General features: G+C 39.2%; 2 protein-coding genes across 2 annotated transcripts; one reads left to right on the top strand and one right to left on the bottom strand.

Annotated features, from left to right (window-relative positions):
* Nucleotides 1–4137: 4137 nt before the first annotated feature.
* LOC128593452 (histone H1.2) lies at nt 4138–5825 on the top strand. The gene has a single exon (XM_053601472.1). It carries the CDS (start codon nt 4193–4195, stop codon nt 4832–4834), a length of 642 nt encoding a protein of 213 aa, XP_053457447.1. The 5' UTR covers nt 4138–4192; the 3' UTR covers nt 4835–5825.
* A 7960-nt stretch (nt 5826–13785) lies between these two features.
* LOC128593460 (histone H2A type 1-D-like) lies at nt 13786–14344 on the bottom strand. The gene has a single exon (XM_053601482.1). The coding sequence runs from the start codon at nt 14335–14337 to the stop codon at nt 13945–13947; it is 393 nt and encodes a 130-aa protein (XP_053457457.1). The 5' UTR covers nt 14338–14344; the 3' UTR covers nt 13786–13944.
* Between the last annotated feature and the right edge of the window lie 8639 nt (nt 14345–22983).

Consider the following 22983-nt stretch of genomic DNA (forward strand, 5'->3'; position numbering starts at 1 on the left):
GCATCAGTTTCTTCATTTTGAAGGTGTATCACGAAGTAGATGGAACAACTTTGGTCTTAGTTAAAGGTAAAAAAACATTTAGGATCAGGTTCAATTTGCTAATTGTTGGCCATTTGCCTGCAAAGACTAAAGAAAGAACAACAACAAAAATGTTCCTCTGGGTTATTTGTAAAAATAATTTTTAAAAAGTTTTTTTGTAAAAATAATTTGTGGGGCTGAGGCAAGGAAGAGACTATAGGGCCTACACTCTTAATTTAGGCTGTAAATATCCTGAAGTCCCTTCCTGTGTAGTTTTTCTCAGCCTTCCCTATGTTTTTGGTCTCTTAGTGGACAACAGCACAAGCACTCACACTCTTTGAGACAGGCACTTTCAACCATGGTGGCTATTTTTTTTTTTTTTTGCAGTTTTTGGCTGGGGCTGGGTTTGAACCCGCCACCCCTGGCATATGGGATGGGGTCGGGACCCTACTCCTTTGAGCCACAGGCGCCACCAATGGGGTGACTGTTCTTATTGGTGAGTCAGGAAAGAACAAGTTTTAATCGAAGTACAGGGTTTATTAAGGTTAGTTTAGCTATCTCCAAAAGCTGGCACAAATCTATTCTGGCATAGTAGACAGAGAGATTGAAAGAAAAATCAATTGTCAGGCCCATCTCTTACATTTATTCCAACAAATCCTCTTTCTTTCCTTTGAGCGTGTCTTGCTGTTTGAGACTCCTTCACTCCAGCTTTGTTAATGCCTTTTGGACTTGACATTCTGCTCTGCATATTTACTTTATTCACTAGGGTTTCTAAAGCCTGAGGAGTATGGCATGAAACAAAATTAGCCAGCCTGTTTTAGTCTTAATGTGTGCAAATACAAGATATATATATTGCATTGCAATATATTAACTGTCTCATCAATTTGTTGGTGGCTCTCTGAGGCCATCAATGTGGAGTGTGAAGACCCACAGGCTTAAGTCTGAACTTTCCCGTGGAGCTCATTTTAACAGCTCATTTTTGTTGCTCACAGGCTTGTTCAATCTTATTTCAAAATCTGAGACTTCATAGTATACCTACCAGATCTCAGGCTGCGTTAGAATTGATAGTCAAAAGTTTTGTGCCTTCTGATTTTCAAAATGGCTTATAAAGATTCTGATTCAGAGCCTTTAAAAACTGACCAACCAAGGGTCAAAGTGTAACTTTTTTTTTCAAAAAGTTAAAATATGTCTAGTATACAAGCATTGGAAAAACTTATGTACAGTGTATAGCTAGCTTATGTATAGATCAAAAATGATTTAATTTGTTAATGAGGGACAAATAAAAGATGACAAATTAGGTTCGAGGAGCATGTATAAGCAAAAAATATGTATTTAGTCAAGGAAAAATAAGACTGAAAAACTAAATTCAAAATGGTTAGTATTCTGTTAGGCAGTACAATCATAACTTTTTGGGGTTTTTTTCCTACTGGAAATAATTTATTTGCATTTCAACTAGACAAAACCTTTATCAATTTATTAATCTTCTATTAGTGAACATCTAACTTCACACAATCTGGACAGTAAAAAGTAAATATTAAGTCAAACTTATTTTTACTGAGAGCTGTGCTGTCCATTAGGGTAGCTACTAGCAACATGTGGTCACTGAGAACTTGAAATGTGGCTAGTCTGAATTGAAATGTTCTACAAATGTAAAATACACACCAGATTTTGAAAATTTACCATTAAAAAAGGTAAACATTCTCATTTTTAATAATATTAGTTGTATATTGAAGTGATAATATTTCAGATATGTTAAGTTAAATAAAACATCATTAATGTTAATTCCACCTGTTTCTTCTTTTTTTTTTTCAAATATGGCTACTAGACAATTAAAAATTACACATGGCTCACATTCTATGGTATTGTCTAACATTGCCTTATACATCAGAGGCAATTGAGCCCTTAAGAGGGCTTTTTAGACAATTCTCTAATACGGTTGGGAAGGATGTAAGAAATACATTTGTCTTGCTTTTAAGTTTTATGTAACTTTTATCAACACAAGTTACAAGGGATCTGGAGAACAGTTACTCATTTCTCTGCCTTCTGGCCTCCACCATGCTGCCAGGAGCTTGGGGGAGAATGTTTGAGGTGGTTAGCTGCCCTTGTGGCTTGGAGTTCGGGACTTCACATCCCTTAAGAGATGTGATTTGATTGATTTGACTTGAATGATAATATTAAAAAACTGAGTACTCATAATCAAATTTACATGTCTATGATGAATAAACTAAGATGGCAATTTGTAATCAAGACTCCACTCAGCAGTTTTCCTGGTGGATATAATAAATTTCAGATGAGAAGGTAGCTCATTACACATAGAATCAGAGCAAAATGACATGTTCTTATTTTATTCCTTTTACTAAAATATATTGGCACAATGAAGGTGCTTCAGTTGTTTGTATACTTTCAATAATTTATAACAATTCCTATACTCAGTTACTCTGAGGGATGGCCAGTCTAAAGTGCTTTTCTATAGCTGCTAATTCATCCATCACTAATCTCATTAGACTGTTAATTCCCAAAGGACAGGAGCAGGAGTAGACACTGTTTCCCAATGTTGAACAAATGTTATTTAATAAAACTGTGGGGGGTCATCCTTAGTCTACAGATGCTTTATTTCTCATTCATCATTGAACTTAATCTGTATAATCTTTTTTGACTTTACCACAATCTAAGGCTGACATCTTTACCACATATTTTCATGGAAACTATTTCTGAACAGGAATTTCTGGTGAGTTGTAATACTTCCTTTGTACCTAAATATAAATATATCGTCATATTAAATATATGAGCAGAAAGTTTACCTTATCTTTTCTCCCAAGGGAAAAAATATTGCAATTACTTGGAGCCAAAGAGTGAAAGATGAAGTAGCAAACCTTAAAGCAGTAGGACAAACTTTAGAATAGTTTTAGAAGGGATAAGAGGAGATAATATTAACCTCATCTACAGCAGACGATGTAATAATTTATGTATTCTAGTACTTTCCCTGTCTTTTTGTTTAAATTTTTGATATATATAAATATATATGTATTTTTTTCTCTGTTTCAAATTGGTGGTCCATGTTATGTCAAAAGTGTGTTTTATTAAAGCCAGTTGTTTTATTTCTGTCTATACCTTTGAGTTGCCAGTTAGAGATTATCCTACTATATGGTGACATATATAAGACATTATTACTAGAACTAACCTATAATTTTCATGGGGTTTAGTTCATCTTTATATTGCAGCTTACAAAAAAAGAAAAGTTTGTTCTCTTCGAAAACAGATCTCAGTGTCCCTAGGTGTCAAGTCTATAGGTGTCCTTTGAAGGCTTAAGGGGTCTCCCTTCTTTCCTTATTATCCATCTTCTGGACGGCCAGATCCCCTGCCTTGCACAACTCAGAGGGGGACCTCAGGGCTTTTTAGAGCAGCCCAATTTCTCGCCTTTACAAAAGTGAAAAGGATGCCCCGCCCCCACCTATGAAAAGAAGGATTTGAAAAAGATTTTCAATGTCTTCAAATAAAAGATTTAAAGTTTCTCACTCCCCGCTACCCTGGATCCCCCTTCCCCCCCTTAAGGCTTAGGAAGCCCCTCCTGTCTCGCCCTAACTACTTTGGACTGGCTTTGGAATCCTTGTCCCAGTTCATAGTTCCTGTGGGTCTGTACGCAGAATTCACAGAGGACCTGTGTTACTTCCCTTGCGAAGAAACAGAATTATCGTGAAAATTTAGGTGGAAAATATTTCATTTTTGTCCCCCAAATAAGAGAAGCATGTCCCCAACCACCCCTGCGAGAAAGAACTCTCAGGGGCAAAGGAGCGAACAGGTAATTTAGCAGAAAAACAGAAAGTGGTCTCTGACCGCCTTGGACTTCCTTAGTAGTTGGGGGAATTGGAGACATCTGGACGTGTTGTCTATGTGGTTATGGAAAAAAAAAATGGAGAGCACGAAGCCTGAGGCTTCTCAGATTCTTTCCTGACCAAACCCAGGCGATTTGGTGCGGGACATTTTAATATTTTCCCCCTTTTGTGAGGTGGAACAAACACAACTTGGGTGCAGCGCAGCGGCTCAGAGCCTGCCAGACAGGCGGGCGACCAGAGCACCAATCAGCGCGCGCCTGCGCTCTATATATACAGTGGCCCTGCCCCAGCGCTGCTCCATCGGCGTTTTGTTACTTGTACCCGAGTTGTTCATCTTCAATATGTCGGAGACTGCTCCTGCCGCTCCCGCTGCCGCACCCGCGGTGGAGAAGGCCCCAGTAAAGAAGAAGACGGCCAAAAAGCCTGCCGGAGCACGCCGCAAGGCGTCTGGCCCCCCGGTATCGGAGCTTATTACCAAAGCTGTGGCCGCTTCCAAAGAGCGCAGCGGTGTGTCTTTGGCTGCGCTCAAGAAGGCCCTGGCGGCTGCTGGCTACGACGTGGAGAAGAACAACAGTCGTATCAAGCTTGGTCTCAAGAGCCTAGTAAGCAAGGGTACTCTGGTGCAAACCAAGGGCACTGGCGCTTCTGGTTCTTTCAAGCTCAACAAGAAGGCAGCTTCTGGGGAGGCTAAACCTAAAGCAAAGAAGGCAGGCACAGCCAAGGCCAAGAAACCCGCTGCGGCAGCCAAGAAGCCCAAGAAGGCTACTGGGGCCGCCACCTCAAAAAAGAGTGGTAAGAAGACCCCAAAGAAGGCAAAGAAGCCAGCTGTGGCTGCTGTGACCAAGAAAGTAGCCAAGAGTCCGAAGAAGGCTAAGGTTGCCAAGCCCAAGAAGGCAGCCAAGAGTGCACCTAAGGCCGTGAAGCCCAAGGCTGCTAAACCCAAGGTTGTCAAGCCCAAGAAGGCGGCACCCAAGAAGAAGTAGGCTGATCTGCTTCTAAAACCCAAAAGGCTCTTTTCAGAGCCACCACTGACCTCAAAAAGAGCTCAACATCTTTCTGCTAGAGGTACAAATGTAAATGTACGGGAGTAAGGATTACAGTTGACACTGTCTTCGGGCGGGAGGAGGTAGCTGGAGGGAGGCTATTTAAGACGTTGACCCACTCCTAGGAGATATCCCGTGCTTGGCTATTCCGCGCGGCGCGTATCCTGGTCAGCTGTTCGGAGGCGTTTTCCGCTGGCTGATGTACTTTAGATAGCCGCCAGTACCGCCCTGAGCCTGTGAACGGCAAAAAAGTGCAAGACAAAATTAAGTTCTAAAGGGTATCCGATTGGACTAAAAAGTAATTTGAAAGTCCCGCCCTGCTCTTGGATTGGCTCACTTCTCCAGCAGACGACTTTATAAATTTAGTTGGGTGGTGGTTTATTCTCCTATACTTTGGCTTCAGTGGAGCTTAAAGTTTGACATTTTCCGCCTGAAAGAAATGGATCTAATATTGGGACAGTTGATATTTTATCGTTAGTTGATGTGGGAGTATTGGTAACATTCAACCCTGTGTCAGCGGGTGCAGGTGTCTCTGTTCATTCCTTTGCCGGTAATTCCCGATAGCTTTGGCAACAAAGCAACGCTTGTTAAAAGCAGCTACAGCAGCTGTACCAACTCTCTCTTCCTCCCAGGGCAAGGGTGGACCAGGATAGTTTTGTTTCTCGTTATCCTGCACTATGAAAAAAAGCGATGGATTTGAGCACATCAAAAGCGTAATTTTAAGCCAGCCATTTTGTCTTCCTATGACGGGTGCAGATCTTCGTTTTGGACTAACATAAACGTGTAAAAATCAAAGTTGTTTTAAATGCCTGGTTTGTATGGTCGAAATGTTTCCACGCGGAGAGCAAAGTATTGATCATATTAACTATTGAATATCTATATGGATGGGAAGCATGTTTCTAATAAAAGCCTTTAGTTTTTATTAACAGTGTTCCCTGAATTCTTTAACATCCACGGTGTTTCCTACCTTGATAGCAAAATTTCAGCGTCGTTTTTCTTTGTTTTTTCCTTCTGTAGGAAACAGATTTTGATGAGAGCCAAAATTACAGCGGCTGGGGTTTCCGGAGACCTGCAGCTCAATTCTATCTTTTTCACAACGAATACAGTGAGAGTAAATTCCCCATTAGTGGTAGTGACCACGGATTTCATCCACCGAAAGGAAGGCAAGCAGAGAGGGAGGAAAGGCAGGTTCTGAAGAAGGAAAATTTTCTCATGGTTTAAATCATTTTGTTAATTTTACATTTAAGTGGTTAAGTTTCCTTGTGTTTTTGGTGTAAAGTTTAACATACCTACCCATTTTTCCTCCCAAGACCATTTATGAACTTTAATATCTGCTTCTTCCTCTCTTCCCAATTTGGATCCCACTTCCTACTCATCCACCCCACATCACACGTTAAAAAAAAAAAAAAAAAAGCCTTCAACACCCAATTAGTAGTTTTATTGGAATTGTGTTAAACTTACAAATTGACTTAGGGAAGATACTGAGACAGACCCTCACTATGTGGCCTTCCGTAGAGTGCCTGACGTCACAGCTCAGGGCAACCTCAAACTCTTGAGCTTAAGCGATTCTCTTGCCTCAGCCTCCCAAGTAGTTGGAATTACAGGCACCAGCCACAACACCCAGCTGTTTTGTTGTTGTTGCAGTTGTCACTGTTTAGATGGCCAGGGCTGGGTTCCAACCCACCTGCCTGCATGTATGTGGCCCACTGAGCTATGGGCGGTGCACCTGAGTTTTCTTATGTTTAAGTATTTTGGCATACAGAAAGTTTCAAATTTCTTCTAAATATATATTAGCATTTCTTCTTATCTTTATTCCCAAATATTTTATCTTTTTTATTGCTGTTGGAAATTACAACCTATATATTTTAGATTTCTTGAGGGCACCATCTTATAAAGTGCACTCTAAAGCTACTAAGTTATAGGAGATCTATACATGAGTGAATTAACAATTCATAAAATAGTACTGTACTTACCCATGTAAAGGAAGCATTAATGCAAGCCATACATGTAGTTTTAAACCTTCTAGAAGGTACATAAATAAGGAAAAAAGAAACAGATGAAATCAATTTTAATAATGTACTTTATTTAACTGAATATATCTAAAATATTATTCAACATAAAATCAATGTAAAAATATTTAGTAGATATTCTATATTCCTTTTTTCTCATACACATATTAAGTCCTTGCAACCTCATATGTATTTTACACTTACAGTACATCTCAGTTACAGTAGCTCATTTCAAGTACCATATGTGGCTCCTGGAGATGATATTTATAGGGACAGTACAAATCTAGAATGCTCTTTGGTGTCACCCTGTTCTACTCTGATCTCAAATTGTGGTTTAATTCTAATGTTTCCTTATTATGCACTATGTTTTGTGTACTGAAATTTTAGGGATAAGGGTGTCTGGCCTTAAGCAATAGTAAGTTGATCCAGAAGTCACTGGGACATTTTGAGCTAATTTTCTTTTCGGAAGCTATAATTGAGTTATAGAAGCTAAAGTACCTGATATCAGGGGGTGGTTGCCTTCTTAGACACTAAATAGAAGAAACCAAAAGATCTGGTGGGCAAAAAGGGTAGAATGAAGTGAAAGTGCAAGAAAAGCAGAAATAAGAGATGTACAGAGCTCCACTATCTGGGTTCCTGACATCTCTTGAGTTCCTGGTTCTTTGGGCCATCTGAACTTCTGCCCAATGCCATCCTACGCACCTCAGGTTTGGTCAAATTGCAGCAACTCGGAGACCTAATTAAGATACTACAAATATAATCATAGTTAATGCTTTCAAGTCTACCCATTTATTTGATTTTTACATCAACTTCAAGAGTTAAGTAGGAGAGGAATCAACCCAAGAGAAGAGAGCTGATTTTCTAATTTTCTTTCAATGCCCTTGCAGGTCTGAATTTATTGGACTTATATACTTACTATTAATCCTGACATGTAATGTCTCCTGTAAACCCATTTCCAATAAATGACAGACGTTCATTACTTTGAAATGAAATATATTTATCAAGATTACAGACATTTATAATGAAACCTATAAAAATCTCCAATGTTACTTTGCCTTTAGATTCAGTCTTTAATAAGTTTCCTCAGTTTCGTCCACATTGTTTAGTATTGTTGCATTCCCTCACAATTGTTCATATAGTTGACTGGCTTAGGTCTAAATGAGCACTTCATTCAAATATAAAAATTGGCTACTTTAAGGGAAAAAAATTACTGTCTCATTTTTATTCACAGTAGTTTATAAAACTGTCAGGTGGAAAAATTTGTTCTCTACCCTCGTAGGTTTAGTAACTGAAGTCTTGAGAATTTAAATAACAAAGAACAAATTAATAAGAGAAAAAAATACAGTTTTGTTATAAGCACAGAGCTCACAAAAAGGAAAGGTGAATCTAGGGGTGGCGCCTGTGGCTCAAAGGAGTAGGGCGCTGGCCTCATATGCTGGAGGTGGCGGGTGCAAACCCAGACCCTGCCAGAAACTGCAAAAAAAAGAAAAGTGAGCAGACTCTCAGATTTGTATACCATTCTAGCAAAGGAAAGGGTTTTGAACTTCATGGGATGATAAATTATGGGGAAGTGACTAGGAAATATATGAGGAAATCTAATGGAGTTATTTTAGTAAGGTTTGCTTTTACAGACTCATTTCAGTGCCAACTCACTATCTCTAGTGAGAAGAATTACTGTCTTCTTCCCAGTATAGGAGGCAAGGACACTTTCACAAGGGAAATTTATGCCTTTCAAAAAGGGAAATGTATGTAGTACACCCGACCTTACATATGTTGATTCTCAATTGCCTTCAGCTGAAAATAATTCTTATAGCAAAGTGACATATTTTGGGTTAAAATTAGGTTTCTTCAAGACCTATTGTTTGAATTATTAATATTATTAATAAATTAATATTAATATTTTCAAATTTCATTCAGTTTTATAAAATAATATTGACAAACATAATACTATATTCAAATAATTCCCCTAAACACTGCATATTAGTGATAGGATCAAACCCCGCTCAGATAGGGTGGACCTGCCTAAAAGAACCCTGTACCCGCTCCCACCACATGTCCCACCTAAGAAAGGTGAATGGATCAACTCCCTACCCTACGCCACCAGATGTCCCACCTGGGAAAGGTAAATGGGCCAACCCCCACCATTACAACACATGTCCAACCCAGGAAAGGGAATGTTCCCACCCCCACCTTCCTGACCTTTAAACCCACCCCTCCCTCCCACCCCACCACCACCACCACCTCCAACCCTCATTTGCCATTATCCACCTGTGGATTTCTTCCCAGTTGGAAATCCTATCCCACCTGCACCCAGGTGGAATAAAGCCATTTTAATTTCACAAACCAGGCCTCTGTTTTCCTTTTGTCTTGAGCTTGGAATAATCTTTAATCTTTGGCTCTGTGATCTTTCAATTAGCCAAAAATGTCAATGAATATTGCATAAAGAGCTGGCTGATAATTCAACCATGAAAATCTATAAAATTGTTCATGTATGATAGAATTGTGAATGATACAGAATTCAAAGACTACTCATAATGTAGTATTCCAAACTTTCTCACACAGTGTTTTTATGGCTAAAAACTTAAATATCCTATTAGTCCCCCTAGGCATCTAAGTTCATCTGTGTAAACCTGAGAGAAATGTAAAAGGTGGCTTTGTGGTTAAAATCCATGCTAGAGTTGAACAAGCCCAGTGCAAGACAGGATTACATCATTAGAGGATTTCTGAAGGGAACAGGGATTTAGGGCACAGTGGCAACAGCTTTGAAAGCTAGCATTTCTTGAGCACTTATTTACAAAATGCTAAGCACTGTTTCTAATGACTATATTTATTATCATACACATTTTTTTACCATATCTTGAGGTAGGTGCCATTATTTCTATTTTAGAGATAAAGAACTGAGGCCTGGTGACATTAATGGTGTAGGTGAAAAAGAAAAGGATGTAGGTGGTTGATTTCTAATCTATGAGTCTATATATATAATTATCCTCCACGTACTAGTGCTATTCTTTGCAAATATAAAAGCCACATATGTAATTTCAAAGTTTCTAGTAGCCACATTAAAATTTTTTTTAAAGGAAACAAGAACAAGTGAAATCTATTTTAATATTTTTAGCCCAGTAAAATCAGATACTGCTTCCATAAGTAATCTAATATAAAAACATTTAGTTTTTAATTTTTCTTTTTGGTACTGAATCTTTGATATCTACTTCATATTTTATACTTAAAGCACACATCTATTTGGACCCGCCACATTCCAAGATAGCCAAATATGGCTAGTGGTTACTGTAGGGAACACAGTGAAACCTGACCTTTTCCCTTTTCTGGTTCACTAAAAGATCAACTCACAACTATGGTAGATTAATAAGAGAAAGTTTTATTCCAAATACCATGTGCATGGGAGGAACCACCAAAATGATTTCCAAAGTCTCAGAGATGGTCAGTGTCTTTTAAAGATGCCTTTTAGAAGGGAGGGAGGACAGAAAGCAGCAAGTAATTGCTAGGGAGGATAGCGTAGATAGGTGGAAACGGATTGATTTGTAAATTAACCTGAGAGACAGGTATTGTGCTTCAAATGCCTTGGAGCTAGGTCTATTAGCATGTGATAAGGAGGCCAGCAGCCTTTTCTGATTCTAAATCAGGTTACTCAGGTTTTGTAGAGAGGCCTGTGCTTTCTGATCAAAAGTGGCCTTTTAATTTAAAATACTCTTTATATCAAGCAATCATATTTTGGGGTGAAATTTCCGTAGCTACTTCACTACCTTCTTGAGCAGTACAGCTCTTATGCTGTGGGAAGACCCACAAGCAAATACCTGCTCTAAAACAGAATCCAGATATTTCCAAGGAAACAATTTTTCTGACCTAGTTTGAAGCTTAGAGAGCATCCCTAAGACTTGGTATTTCATTGGCTCATTTTACCCACTTCATATCAGGCCCCTGACCAGAGGGAGTTTAACAGAACTTAGCCCAGGCCAAGTTAATTGCAACATTCTCCCAACCACCTAAGGCAGCCTAATTTCTGAAACAGTTAACTTTGAGGAGGAAACTATATCTGATAGTCTATTTTGAGGTAATCTTATTGATCAGATTTTAAGAGTGTGGATTTGGTGGGAGACTGCCTGCCTGGCAATATCAATTGCTAGTAGTAAGAATTTGGCCAATTTACTAAAATTGGCTGAAGTCCATCCTCCATAAAATGGAGACTCACAGAATTTGTCTTGTAGTATTCTAGTAAAAATTATATGTAACAATTCAGACCAATCATGGAACATGGAACACCATGGATGATAGCTACTAGGCTGACTCCTCTAATGAATCCGTTGTTTTATTCTTCCTTCCTTCCATGAGGATCTCTCTAAAAGAAGGTGGTATTCAGTACAGGAAATATAAAACCTTGTAAAGTTGTCCCAGGGAATTCATCTTGGCACCAAAAGTGCTCAAATTGATGAAAGTTGATGGAATAGCCTCCTCTCTAAGCTTTCTTCTCTTGGTATCTCTGAGAACACCATTATCCAAAATGTCATACAAAGAAGTATTCTGTTTCAGATGCCTGAAAGTTAATCTCAGACCAGTGATTCTCAGCTCATAGAGTGCTCCTGCAGAGATGTGTTTGAACAGAACGGTAGGATGAGAGGAAAGTTATGTATAATCTGGAAAAGCATAGCCAGTGCTAAAAGATTTATCTTGAAGCTAATAAAACTCAAATGTCTGCCAGGTCCTTTTCTTCCAAGGCCCTGTCTCTCTCTCTCTCTCTCTCTCTCTCCCCTCCTCTTTTAATTTGCCATGTTAAAATATTTTAAACACATGGTTGTTTCATTCCCATTGGATCTTCTATTACAATTCACTACTGATGATATTAGAACAATGTTGAAGATACTAGGATTGGGGTAAGAAATTTTAGATGTATTTAGGATAGAATTAATAAAAATTTGCATTACATGTTCACATGTAGTTCATTCGTTGCTAGCTAATCTGAAGTAAGAATGACTTCATGACTTCAAAGAATATTTATACTGGGCACTGGGACAACTCACCCGGATTCCTGGAAAGATGAAGGGCTAGATAACATGTGACAACATCCAAATATTTATAATACCCATCCAGCACTTAAAAGTGATTGCATACAACAGAAATATATGGAGCTGGAAGCTAGTCTAAGAATTCTTATACACTTTACAACTCGCATCGGAGGAAAAAAATAAAGCTTAAAAAAAGAAACAATCCTAAAAACTTGACATTATCGTTTTCAAGCTAAAAATCTTCTGCATTATTAGAACATAAATGAGCAGCCATCCTAGAGGAAAGAAAATACTACAAAATAACTTTCATTGGATGCAGAGTATTCAGTCCAAAACTTGTTCTAATGTTCAAGTTAGTCGAAGTACCAATTTTTCTAAATTTTGTATTGGTTATGGCCTTTTATACGCATAAATTGTGTTTGACCAAACTCAATTGACAAAAGGCTTTTATTCAAAGCATTCTTTGATGGGCGGCGCCTGTGGCTCAAGAAGAAGGGCTCCGGCACTATATACTGGAGGTGGCAGGTCTAAACCCAGCCCGGGACAAAAACTGGAGGAAAAAAGTTTTTGCCCTCCATTTACTATACCTCTAGATATCTAAAAAACACTAGAACACTGTACGTAAAGTTGTTCATTACAGTACTTGAAATTTGCAACAGGGACAGTGTAAACGAGAACTTGATTTTAAGATTAAATAGTGAATTGTCCTAGACTTATAAAATTTTGGAGGGGAAGGGCAACTTGAGTATAGTAACGTCTAAAAATGTAAATGCTAAATTCCTCCCAATACAGCACTCACTACCCTCAGCAATGTAGAAGGCTGTGGAACTCTTTTCAGTGAACCTGTGGGTGGCTCTGAAAAGAGCCTTTTTCAGGAAGTTAACAAGGTTGATTTATGCCCTTTCACCACGAATGCGACGTGCCAGTTGGATGTCTTTAGGCATGATGGTGACTCTCTTAGCGTGGATGGCACACAGATTGGTGTCCTCAAATAGGCCAACGAGATAGGCCTCACAAGCCTCCTGCAGAGCCATCACCGCTGAGCTCTGGAACCGCAGGTCAGTTTTAAAGTCCTGCGCGATCTCACGCACCAGGCGCTGAAAGGGAAGTTTGCGAATCAATAGCTCGGTTGATTTCTGGTAACGACGAATCTCTCGCAGCGCCACAGTACCCGGCCGATAACGGTGAGGCTTCTTCACGCCGCCGGTAGCCGGAGCACTCTTGCGTGCCGCCTTGGTGGCAAGCTGCTTACGCGGCGCTTTACCACCAGTGGACTTGCGAGCAGTTTGCTTAGTACGAGCCATTTTTAGGGATAGGAGACAAACCAGAAGTCTGCTCTCTTCTGAAATTAGGCTGTCTTTAAATATAGTTAGACGCATTCTGATTGGTCCTGTAATATTTCAAAAGTCCCGCGCGATAAAATCATTGGTTTAAGAGTGACACCTAGTACAGAATCCGATTGGATGAGGTGCCCAGTCTCAATCCTTTTTGTAAATCCGAGGGTAAAAATACCCTAAAGTTCTAGTTCATCAAATAGTGTACATAACAAGTATTTAAGGATAGTATTAAAAATGTACTTAGTAAGTCTGAGTGGGACCTGAATTCTGTGTTAACACGCCTGTGCTCTTAAGTTATAAATGCTGCCGGATTCCCGGGAATGCCTGGGCAATGTATTTTGCTTGAATTCAAAATTTTAAGTCACCACTTTATTGGCGTGTGGCAAGTTTTCTTGCCCTTTGTCACCCTCTCACACCCAGTCCAAACGACATACCCGCCCTGCCCTTGTTTTCAAAATGTTTTCTTATGAGGATTTTTTTAGAACTCACGTTGAATGAATGCTTCAACATAATTGTTTTTTGTGAAGTTAAGGTTCGTTGGCAACTCAACGACAGGATTAAAAAAAAAAGAAGTCCCGTAGCGTAAACGTTATCAGCTTTCCTTGTGAAAACATGGATGGCTCTGAAAAGAGCCTTTTGATGTGCAAGGAACATGTTTGAGCTACACTTTCGGGCTCAATTTGACTTCACTTGCCCTTGGCTTTATGGTGGCTCTCAGTTTTCTTAGGCAACAGCACGGCCTGAATATTGGGCAGAACACCCCCCTGCGCGATGGTGACTTTGCCGAGCAGTTTGTTGAGCTCCTCATCATTGCGGATAGCCAGCTGCAAGTGGCGAGGAATGATGCGAGTCTTTTTGTTGTCACGGGCGGCGTTGCCTGCCAGTTCCAAGATTTCAGCAGTCAAGTACTCTAGCACCGCCGCTAGGTACACTGGCGCGCCGGCCCCAACGCGCTCGGAGTAATTGCCTTTGCGAAGAAGACGATGTACTCTACCCACAGGAAACTGCAAACCGGCTCTAGATGACCGAGTTTTGGCCTTAGCTCGAGTTTTACCTCCCTGCTTCCCACGTCCAGACATAGTGATGTAATAGTTACAGCAAAAATCTGCACATTACGAGTGGAAGAAATGTTTTTATAGACCATGCAGGGCTGCAACAGAAAGCTATCCTATTGGTCGAATGAAGTTTGCTTTTATGTCCAATAGAAGAAAGCAACGTCACACATTATTTGCATAAACATCTCCCCTTAGCGAACGAGTCTTCCTCCTATCCAATCAGAAACGACAAATCTTGAACCCTCATTTGAATTATTGGACTGTAAATGTTTGGGCTCTGGCGTGTTTCTTCTTTTCCTGTGGCAAATTGGTGGTTTATGTATGGGTGTTGGGGGATGGTGTGTCTGAATACTCTAAGTTTTCCCCAATTCCCTTGTAAGGCAATGAAAGAAAATGACTAAAACTGTGTCAGCTCCAAGGGAAGTTATTTTATTTAAATGTACAAAGTGCTGAAGCAAGCCTCTCTAGACCCTGGTTATGTTATCTAAACGGTGGTGCCTGTTGAACTTTTTCGTGAATATTTTGGAGGTTACTGCGGAGGAGACATCTCCCCTTGCGAGTTAACAGCAAGCGCTTCATCATCATTTCTAGAGAAATCCCAGCTTGCTCTTGCCCGGGAAACTAGCTAAACAACGTTGTCTGAGGACCCAAAGTTGTCATTGAGCACACTAGTTCTGAGTAAATACTATATGACTCGCTAATCCAAAGACTTATTTTCAGAGTCCACCACTTTGTTGAAAGACTTAACAATGTTTGGTTATACTGCTTGACGTATAAATGAAAAAACTTGATATTAATGTGTCAAATTCGGAGCTGAGGTTAGAGAAAGACTTGCAAAGTCATTTGACTTAAAGCAATACGCACCCAAGAAACTGATTTTTCAAATTCGTTTACTTCATGTTGCCATTGGGTACTCATTCAATTACTCTGATGTCGCTAGTTCCCTTCCTGACCCATAATCTGTTCTGGTACAGATTATGATTCTTTGCTGGGTAACAAAGCAATTAAAGGATTTCAGAGGCATGGAGCTTTTGTGGTGGTCATTAGCCATATTACTCTTGCAAGAGTTGGGGGATCATGAAGACAGGAGCCTCGGTGGCTGGCGCACATTGTAGGGATTTTTTTTTTTCTGGAGCTTGAACTCACACTGTTAATTTTGGCCTCAAGCATTGAGGAAACAGCAGAAGTGTTAAGTCTTGAAAAGTTCCCCTGGTACCTCTGTGTGGTATACCTTCAGCTCTTTGGACAATTATAAGAACTTCTCTAATTTGGGGTTATAATTGTTTATCAATGACAACAGCAACATAGCGTTTAAATTTTTCATGCATCCCGGAAATACAGACTCTTCCTGGGCCTTTTTATCAGTCGCTCTTCTTTCAGCTAGAATGGGGCTTGGATTTTAAAAGTCTGGGAGGGAAAAGGGGTTTGAATATCTCATTCTTTCCCATCTGGTCCCACCTCATACCTGACGACAACTAGGAGGGCCCCAGTTGAAGAAGGAAACACATTGGTTTTCTACTGCAGACCTTTTTGGAAGAATCTGGGACTCCAAAAATAATAGCTAGAAAAAGATAGAAAGGGCAGTGATTGAGGAGGAGTTGTCACTAAGATAACATGTTTAGTCCTTAAATAAGTGTTGTGTCTGTTATTTTTGGCACACGGTTTCTGATAAGAAATTTGAAATGAATTTTCTCTGAAAGGTAAGGTTTTTTTCGGGCTTTTTGTTTGTTTTGTTGCTTTCAAAATATTTTGTCGGGCGGCGCCTGTGGTTCAGTGAGTAGGAAGCCGACCCTATATACCGAGGGTGGTGGGTTCGAACCATGCCCTTCCCAAACTGCAACAAAAAATAGCCGGGCTTTGTGGCGGGCACCTATAGTCCCAGTTACTTGGGAGGCTGAGGCAAGAGAATCGCCTAAGCCCATAGAGATGGAGGTTGCTGTGAGCTGTGATGATACAGCACTCTATCGAGGGCGATAAAGTGAAACTCTCTCTCTTAAAAAAAAGATATTTTGTCTTTACCTTTCATTTATCTTAGCATGAGTTTCTTTGAGGCTTATTCTATATATTTTTTTAGCTTACTGAATTCATGGGCTTATGTCTTATCAAATCTAGGAAATTTTCAACCATTATCCTTTTAATATTTTTTAAATACCACCCTCTTTCTTTTATCCTTCTGAAGCTTTACAGACATGAATGTTAGGTATTTTGTTATAGCCCAAGATACACGAGGTAAAATCGATAACCCAGGGAGCACATAATTATTGTTCCTCAGATCTCAAGGTTCATAGCCATCATAGCCAGCCTACCTTTTTCTCTCAATCTTTCATATTTTCACAGTTTTGTTTTGCTTGGTTTGGTTGGGTGGGTGGTGTTTGTTTGAGGCAGAGTCTCTGTTGCTTACGCTAGAGTGCAGTCTCTTAATGCAACTTCCAATACCTGGGCTCAAGGGATCCTCCCACCTACACCTCCCAGTGTGTTAGAATTACAGGCTCAATCACCTTGCCCTGGCCTCAGTCTTACTATGTTTATTTTATAAATAATGTCAAGAGTTTTTATCTGTGCTTAGCAGAAAGAATAGAGAAGTATGCCTACTCTGTCTTGTTTCAGAACCAGAAGTTTTTAAAAATTTGAAATAATGTTTGTTTGTGACGATATCAGAGAGTAGATTTCCAACTAATATTTTCGAACTTATTTCCTCAAAGAACATATCATGGATCTAAATATAACTTTATACTCAGGGCATTTTAAAAAATGTTTATAATCATCATTTTACATAGTGGTTTTTTGAAGTACTGAAAATATTGTATCTGGATTTATTAGAATTTCTGTCAGATAAATACAATTTACAGATCAAAAAAAAAGTGTAGTGACCCCCTAAAACTTTACTGAAAAATCACTGACAGGTAGATTAATAATAGGAAACATACGAATGTATTTAACATGTATACATAGGAATCTTCACAATGAAGACAATAAAAATAAGAGAAATTGTCCATTGTTATGTCTCAGTTCAACAAAGTACAGACAGCCATGTAAACATATGATTTACAAAAAGGATATGATCTAATGCTAACAGGCTGAATGGGGAACCCAGCAAGGCCTGTTGTCTAAATTGTTTGGCCTGAGTATGTATTGCTTCCTTCTGGGTATGGACCAGGCCCTTTCTGGAATGGGGGGGTGGGGGGGGAGGGGTGTCTTATAGGCCTACAGTCAAACTGGGTATGTCTGATAGTTAACTTGGTGAGTTTTTAAATGGAATAATTTTAAATTTTATGCCTGGCTTTCAGGAAAAGGGATTCTGGCTTTCATGACTCACCCTGTAGAAAAGGGATTCTACTTTGTACGGTTAGCCTCAGGGAAGAATGTGACTGAGAGGCAGGAAGTCTTGAGGAAGGTCAGAGAACTTTGCTTCCAAGGCTTTCATTTTGTTTTCTGAGTCTCATCAAAGATCAACTAGAGCTATCTTTGAAGATATGTTATGATTGTTAACCTAGTTCAAACTGACTGATTTTAACCAATGTTCTATAAGGTGTTTAAGATAAATAATGAGTAGCTGCTGAATAAATTAAGAAGTTAGAAGTGTGGCTCTAACTCTTACAGTGTTCAGGTGAGTGACAGTTTAGTCTTGAACACATGAACACATTAAGTCAAAACAAATCTAGAATCTTACAAATACTTTTATTTTATCATTGTAAAGCAAATTTATATTTATCTACCCTATGTGCTATGGTTTCGAAGGGGAGTCCTAGGGAAACTTGCTCTTTTCCCCTAGCTTAGTTCGCTAAAAAGATCAACTTACAGTTATAGTGTATTAATAAGAGAAACATTTATTTCAAAATACCATGAGCATGAGGGGAACCACAAGAATGATTTCCCAAAGTTTTAGTGATAGTGACTTTTAAAGATGCCTTTTAGAAAGGAGTGGGGAGAGAAACTGGAAAGTATAAATGTAGCAAATGGTTGTTTAAAGGGGGATGGGTAGATGGAGGGAAACAGATTGATTAGTAAATTAACCTGCTTCAAATGACCTTATCATAGGTTATTAGCATGTGATAAGGAGTTTAGTCCTTTAAGATACAGGAAAGTCTTCCTTTAATGTTTCCTGATTAGGAATAGGCTTTAATTCAAAACAATCTTTATACCAAGGAATCACATTTTAGGGTGAAATTTTCTTAGCTCCTTCATTTTCAATGTGTCTTGAAAATTGCATGTGTTGGGATATTAATCCCCAAATTTACGTGTTTTTTTGAGGTGGGGATATTGGGAAGTAATTAGGATTAAATAATGTCATCAGAGTGGGGCCTCCATGATGGGACTGGTGGCTTTATTGGAAGAGAAGAGAGATAAGAACTGATGAGCACATTCCTCCTCCCTCATAGTTTTATAAAGCAGTAAGAACTGTTCACCAGATGCTACTGTCATACTCTTGGACCTCCTAGCCTCCAGAACTATAGAAAATAAATTTCTTTACCCATTACCCAGACCGTTACAGCCACACAAAATGGAATAAGATACTATTTCATGATCATCTTATATAACAGATCCCTACCACTACATTCATACACACATCACATTTGGAACATTATTGGAGGTTCCACTGTCCAACAGAAATTTACTATAAGCTATATATGAAATTGTAAGTTTTCCAATAGATTTGATAGTATATTTTTTAACTGTCATAGTCAAAATATTATTACAAAATGTAATCAATACAAATAATTATTAGTAAGATGTTTTACATTCTTTTTTCACACTAAGTCTATTTCATACTTACAGAATATCTCAATCTGGATAGATCCTACTTTAAAATCTCAGTAGTGAAGGAGAGTCCCAGGGAAACTTGCTCTCTTTTCCCCTAGGTTGGTTCCCTGAAAAGATCAACTCACAGTTGTAGTACATTAATAAGAAAAAGGCTTATTTCCAAATACTATGCACATGGGAGGAAACACAAGAATGATTTCCTGAAGTTTCGGTGATAGTGGCTTTTAAAGATGCCTTTTAGAAGTATATATGCAGTAAGTGGTTGCTAAGGGGAGATGGGTAGATGGAGGGAAACAGATTGATTGGTAAATTAACCTGAGAGACAGGTATTGTGCTTCAAGATGACCTTAGGGCCGGGTCTATTAGCATGTGATAAGGAGTCCAGAAGCCCCTTTTCTGATTCTAAATCAGGTTGCTCAGGTTTTATAGAGGAGAGGCTGGTGCTCTCTAATCAAAAATTGCCTTTTCACTGAAAACATTTTTTATACCAAGGAATCATATTTTGGGGTGAAATTTCCTTGCTCCTTCAATATCAACATATAGCTAGTGACCACTGTTTTGGAGAGCCATGGTACATCAGAAACCCATTTGCTTGGAAATACACTATTGTACAGAAGTAGAATCTCTTTCTTTGTTTGTTCATCTTGTTATTTTCCCCTATCTATCTCAGAGAGGTCTGCACCATCACCTCTGGAGTCCTATGTTCTCTTTCTTTTTGAAGCTCAATTTGCATACCTTACTTAGACTTCCCCCTAAGTTTTAGGAGTGGCTGGTTGCTTTGTTGTGCCACCTGAACTGTCTTGTAGCAAATTTTTTTTTTTTTGAGACACAGTGTCACTCTGATGCCCAGGCTAGAGTCTGGTGGCATCAGCCTAGCTCATAGTAACTTCGAACTCCTAGGTTCAAGTAATTCTCCTGCCTCAGCCTCCTGAGTAGCTAGTACCATAGGAACCTGTCACAAGACCAGCTGTTTTTGAACTCCTGAGCTCAAGGAATCCTCCTGCCTTGGCCCTCCACTGTGCTGGCATCATAGGCTTAAACTACCATGCCCAGTCATAGCAACCCTTTTTTGACTTGAAGTTCAGAACATGCTACCCTAAAATCTATCACTTTGGCAAACTGTTTTGAACTAAAAGCACTTGAAAAGCAGCAATACAAGAAGAGTGCTCTGACCTTCCCGAAAGCAAGAAATATTTATTTCCCAAACTCCTGTGTAAAAAATGCCCTCTTTCCCCCTGAATAAAGGAAGACTTTTTTTTTTTTTTTTTGCAGTTTTTGGCCAGGGTTGGGCTTGACTCCACCACCTCCTGCATATGGGGCAGGCGCCCCACTCCTTTGAGCCACACACACCACTCAAACTCCTTTGTAAAAGATGTCCTCTTTGGCCCTGAATGAAGGAAGACATTCTTATCCCAGGGACGGGGAATCAGGGATAAGGGAAATCTGTACAAACATACCTCGTTAAACTAACTTGTATCTTCCTAGTTGCTTCTCTATGATTAACTGTCCCAGCCCAAGCCTTTGTGTCTTATTAAATTTTCACTGTTTACAACTCTTTCCTATTAACATATGTGTTCAGCTCAAATTGTTTCTTTGAGTCATTTCCTTATGACAGCTTCCATGTTATATGAAACTCATTATTAGATAAATTAGTATGATTTTCTATTGTTACTGTACTTTTTATAACAGTGCCCAAGCCGAGAACCTAAGACGGGTAGAGGAAATTTTTTCTTTCCCCTACATTACAATAACTTCAATGCTGGCCAGTTTTTCTCCAAGTGTGTTAAAGTCACATCATATTTTTGTGATTTCTATAAGCAAAGAATAGATATTTCATTGTTTATGCAAATTAATGGGCATAAAATTGTCTTACTTTCACTGTTTCTGGCATTAGAGTTATTATTGGGGAACAATTACTCTCATACTTGGAATAAGTAACCTATAATATCTAGCTGCCCAATATCCATCTTCTACATATCATTCAAAGGGAAGATCCTAGAATTTACAGATTTTTAGGCACTGCTGACAGGATTTCAAGTTGTTTTACTAATAATGGATGCCAAGCTCTTGTTGATTTCCTTGACTCAAGGTGACTTGGATGAGTGAAAGTTTTTTTCTCATACATGACTCCGTGGAGTATAGATTTCTGGTGGTGTTCCTGCATGTACTCCTACTTTAAGCCTGAGTCTTTGAAGCAGCCCTTAATGATGGTTTTTATTTTATCTAGTCCTATATACTTGTATATACACTGCTCCATCCAAAAATGGCCTACAATTTGTTCAAGAAATTAGAATAGGTGTACCTTCTGACACTCTGATCCTGACATATTCCTGTATTTTAACATATGTGGCATTTTATTGAAGTATTTATTCTTCCTACTTGGCTGGCTTCTTCATATCTTTCAGGTATGAACTCGTGACACCCTTCTGGTGACACTTTCCCTCCACATCTCCATTGTCCTATCCACTTTCTTTTATTTTTCTTCAAAGCACTCATTACTTAACTATGCACTTTTACTATGTATTCACCTTATTTTGCACCTCCCCCAACAACAAAAAAGTAGTTCCCTGAGGACTCAGCTGGTTGTCTGCTATGTTCACTGCTGTGTTCTTTGCACCTGGAATACTCTCTGGCATGTAGCAAATTTTCAGTAAATATATATGGAATTAATCCTCTATGCATAGTTCTCTCATGAACTCTCTCTCTCTTTTTTTTTTTGCAGTTTTTGGCCAGGCCTGGACTTGAACTCACCAACTGTAGCATATGGGGCCGGCACCTTACTCTTTTGAGCCACAGGCACCATCCCTCTCATGACTCTCTTGATCCTTCTGATTTACAGTGATCAATCTTCTCCTTCAAGTGTTTTTATGTTATTTATTTCTCAAAACCATTATTTTGATTGCAGAATATGCATTGCTATTTAATCGTCAGGTATACATCATGCATAAGACCTCTCAGAGTACATACTTGATGGGACAGTGTCTGAGATAGTTTTTTTATATCTCCATCATAGATGTTGCAAATTTCAACTTTTTATTAGCCAGTGTTATTGATGTTTATTGTTGCTGTGATGATGAAGATAATCATTTTTTAAAAGAAGGTTGAATATTTTGAAGAGAAAAGGTAATAGAAGTCAAAAGACTTTAGAGAAGGCAAAAAAGAATCAAAAATTGAGCATCTTTACTCCTGTCAGATTCCCTGTATCAACCACATTCTCGGACAGTGTTGGTTTAGGAGCATATTTTCTCACAACCATGAATCTTGTTCCTTCTACCATCCTCTTTTGGTTTAAGTAGAGCTGTGGGCTTTAGCCCTCAGTAATTTCTGAATTGTCTACATCTACCTGGATCCCACCTGCTTCTGTCTCATGGACTATCAAAGGAAAAACAGCAAGATTTCTTTAGGCAATCTCTCTCAATTTTATAATCCTCTACATGGGAGGTTAAGAACAGGCAATGATCGTGTAATATAATTAAAACAATGTTTTATGGGCGGAGCCCGTAGCTCAGTGGGTAGGGCGCCAGCCACATGCACCAGGGCTGATGGGTTCAAATCCAGCCCCAGCCTGCTAAAAAATCAAAAAAAATAGCCGGGCCTTGTGGTGGGCGCATGTAATTCCAACTACTTGTTAGGCTGATGCAAGAGAATTGCTTAAGCCCAGGAGTTGGAGGTTGCTGTGAGCTGTGACACCAGAGCACTCTGCCAAAGGCAACAAAGTGAGACTCCGTCTCAATAGAAAAAAATAAATAAATAATTGTGGTGGGCGCCTGTAGTCCCAGCTACTCGGGAGGCTGAGGCAGGAGAATCGCCTAAGCCCAGGAGTTGGAGGTTGCTGTGAGCTGTGTGACGCCACGGCACTCTACTGAGGGCAATAAAGTGAAACTCTGTCTCTACAAAAAAAAAAAATAA

This window comes from Nycticebus coucang, chromosome 9 (assembly GCF_027406575.1).
Source record: "Nycticebus coucang isolate mNycCou1 chromosome 9, mNycCou1.pri, whole genome shotgun sequence".
Lineage (NCBI taxonomy): Eukaryota > Metazoa > Chordata > Mammalia > Primates > Lorisidae > Nycticebus > Nycticebus coucang.

Coding starts and splice junctions, on each gene's coding strand:
- LOC128593452 (XM_053601472.1), top strand. CDS start 4,193: ATGTCGGAGACTGCTCCTGCCGCTCCCGCTGCCGCACCCGCGGTGGAG.
- LOC128593460 (XM_053601482.1), bottom strand. CDS start 14,337: ATGTCTGGACGTGGGAAGCAGGGAGGTAAAACTCGAGCTAAGGCCAAA.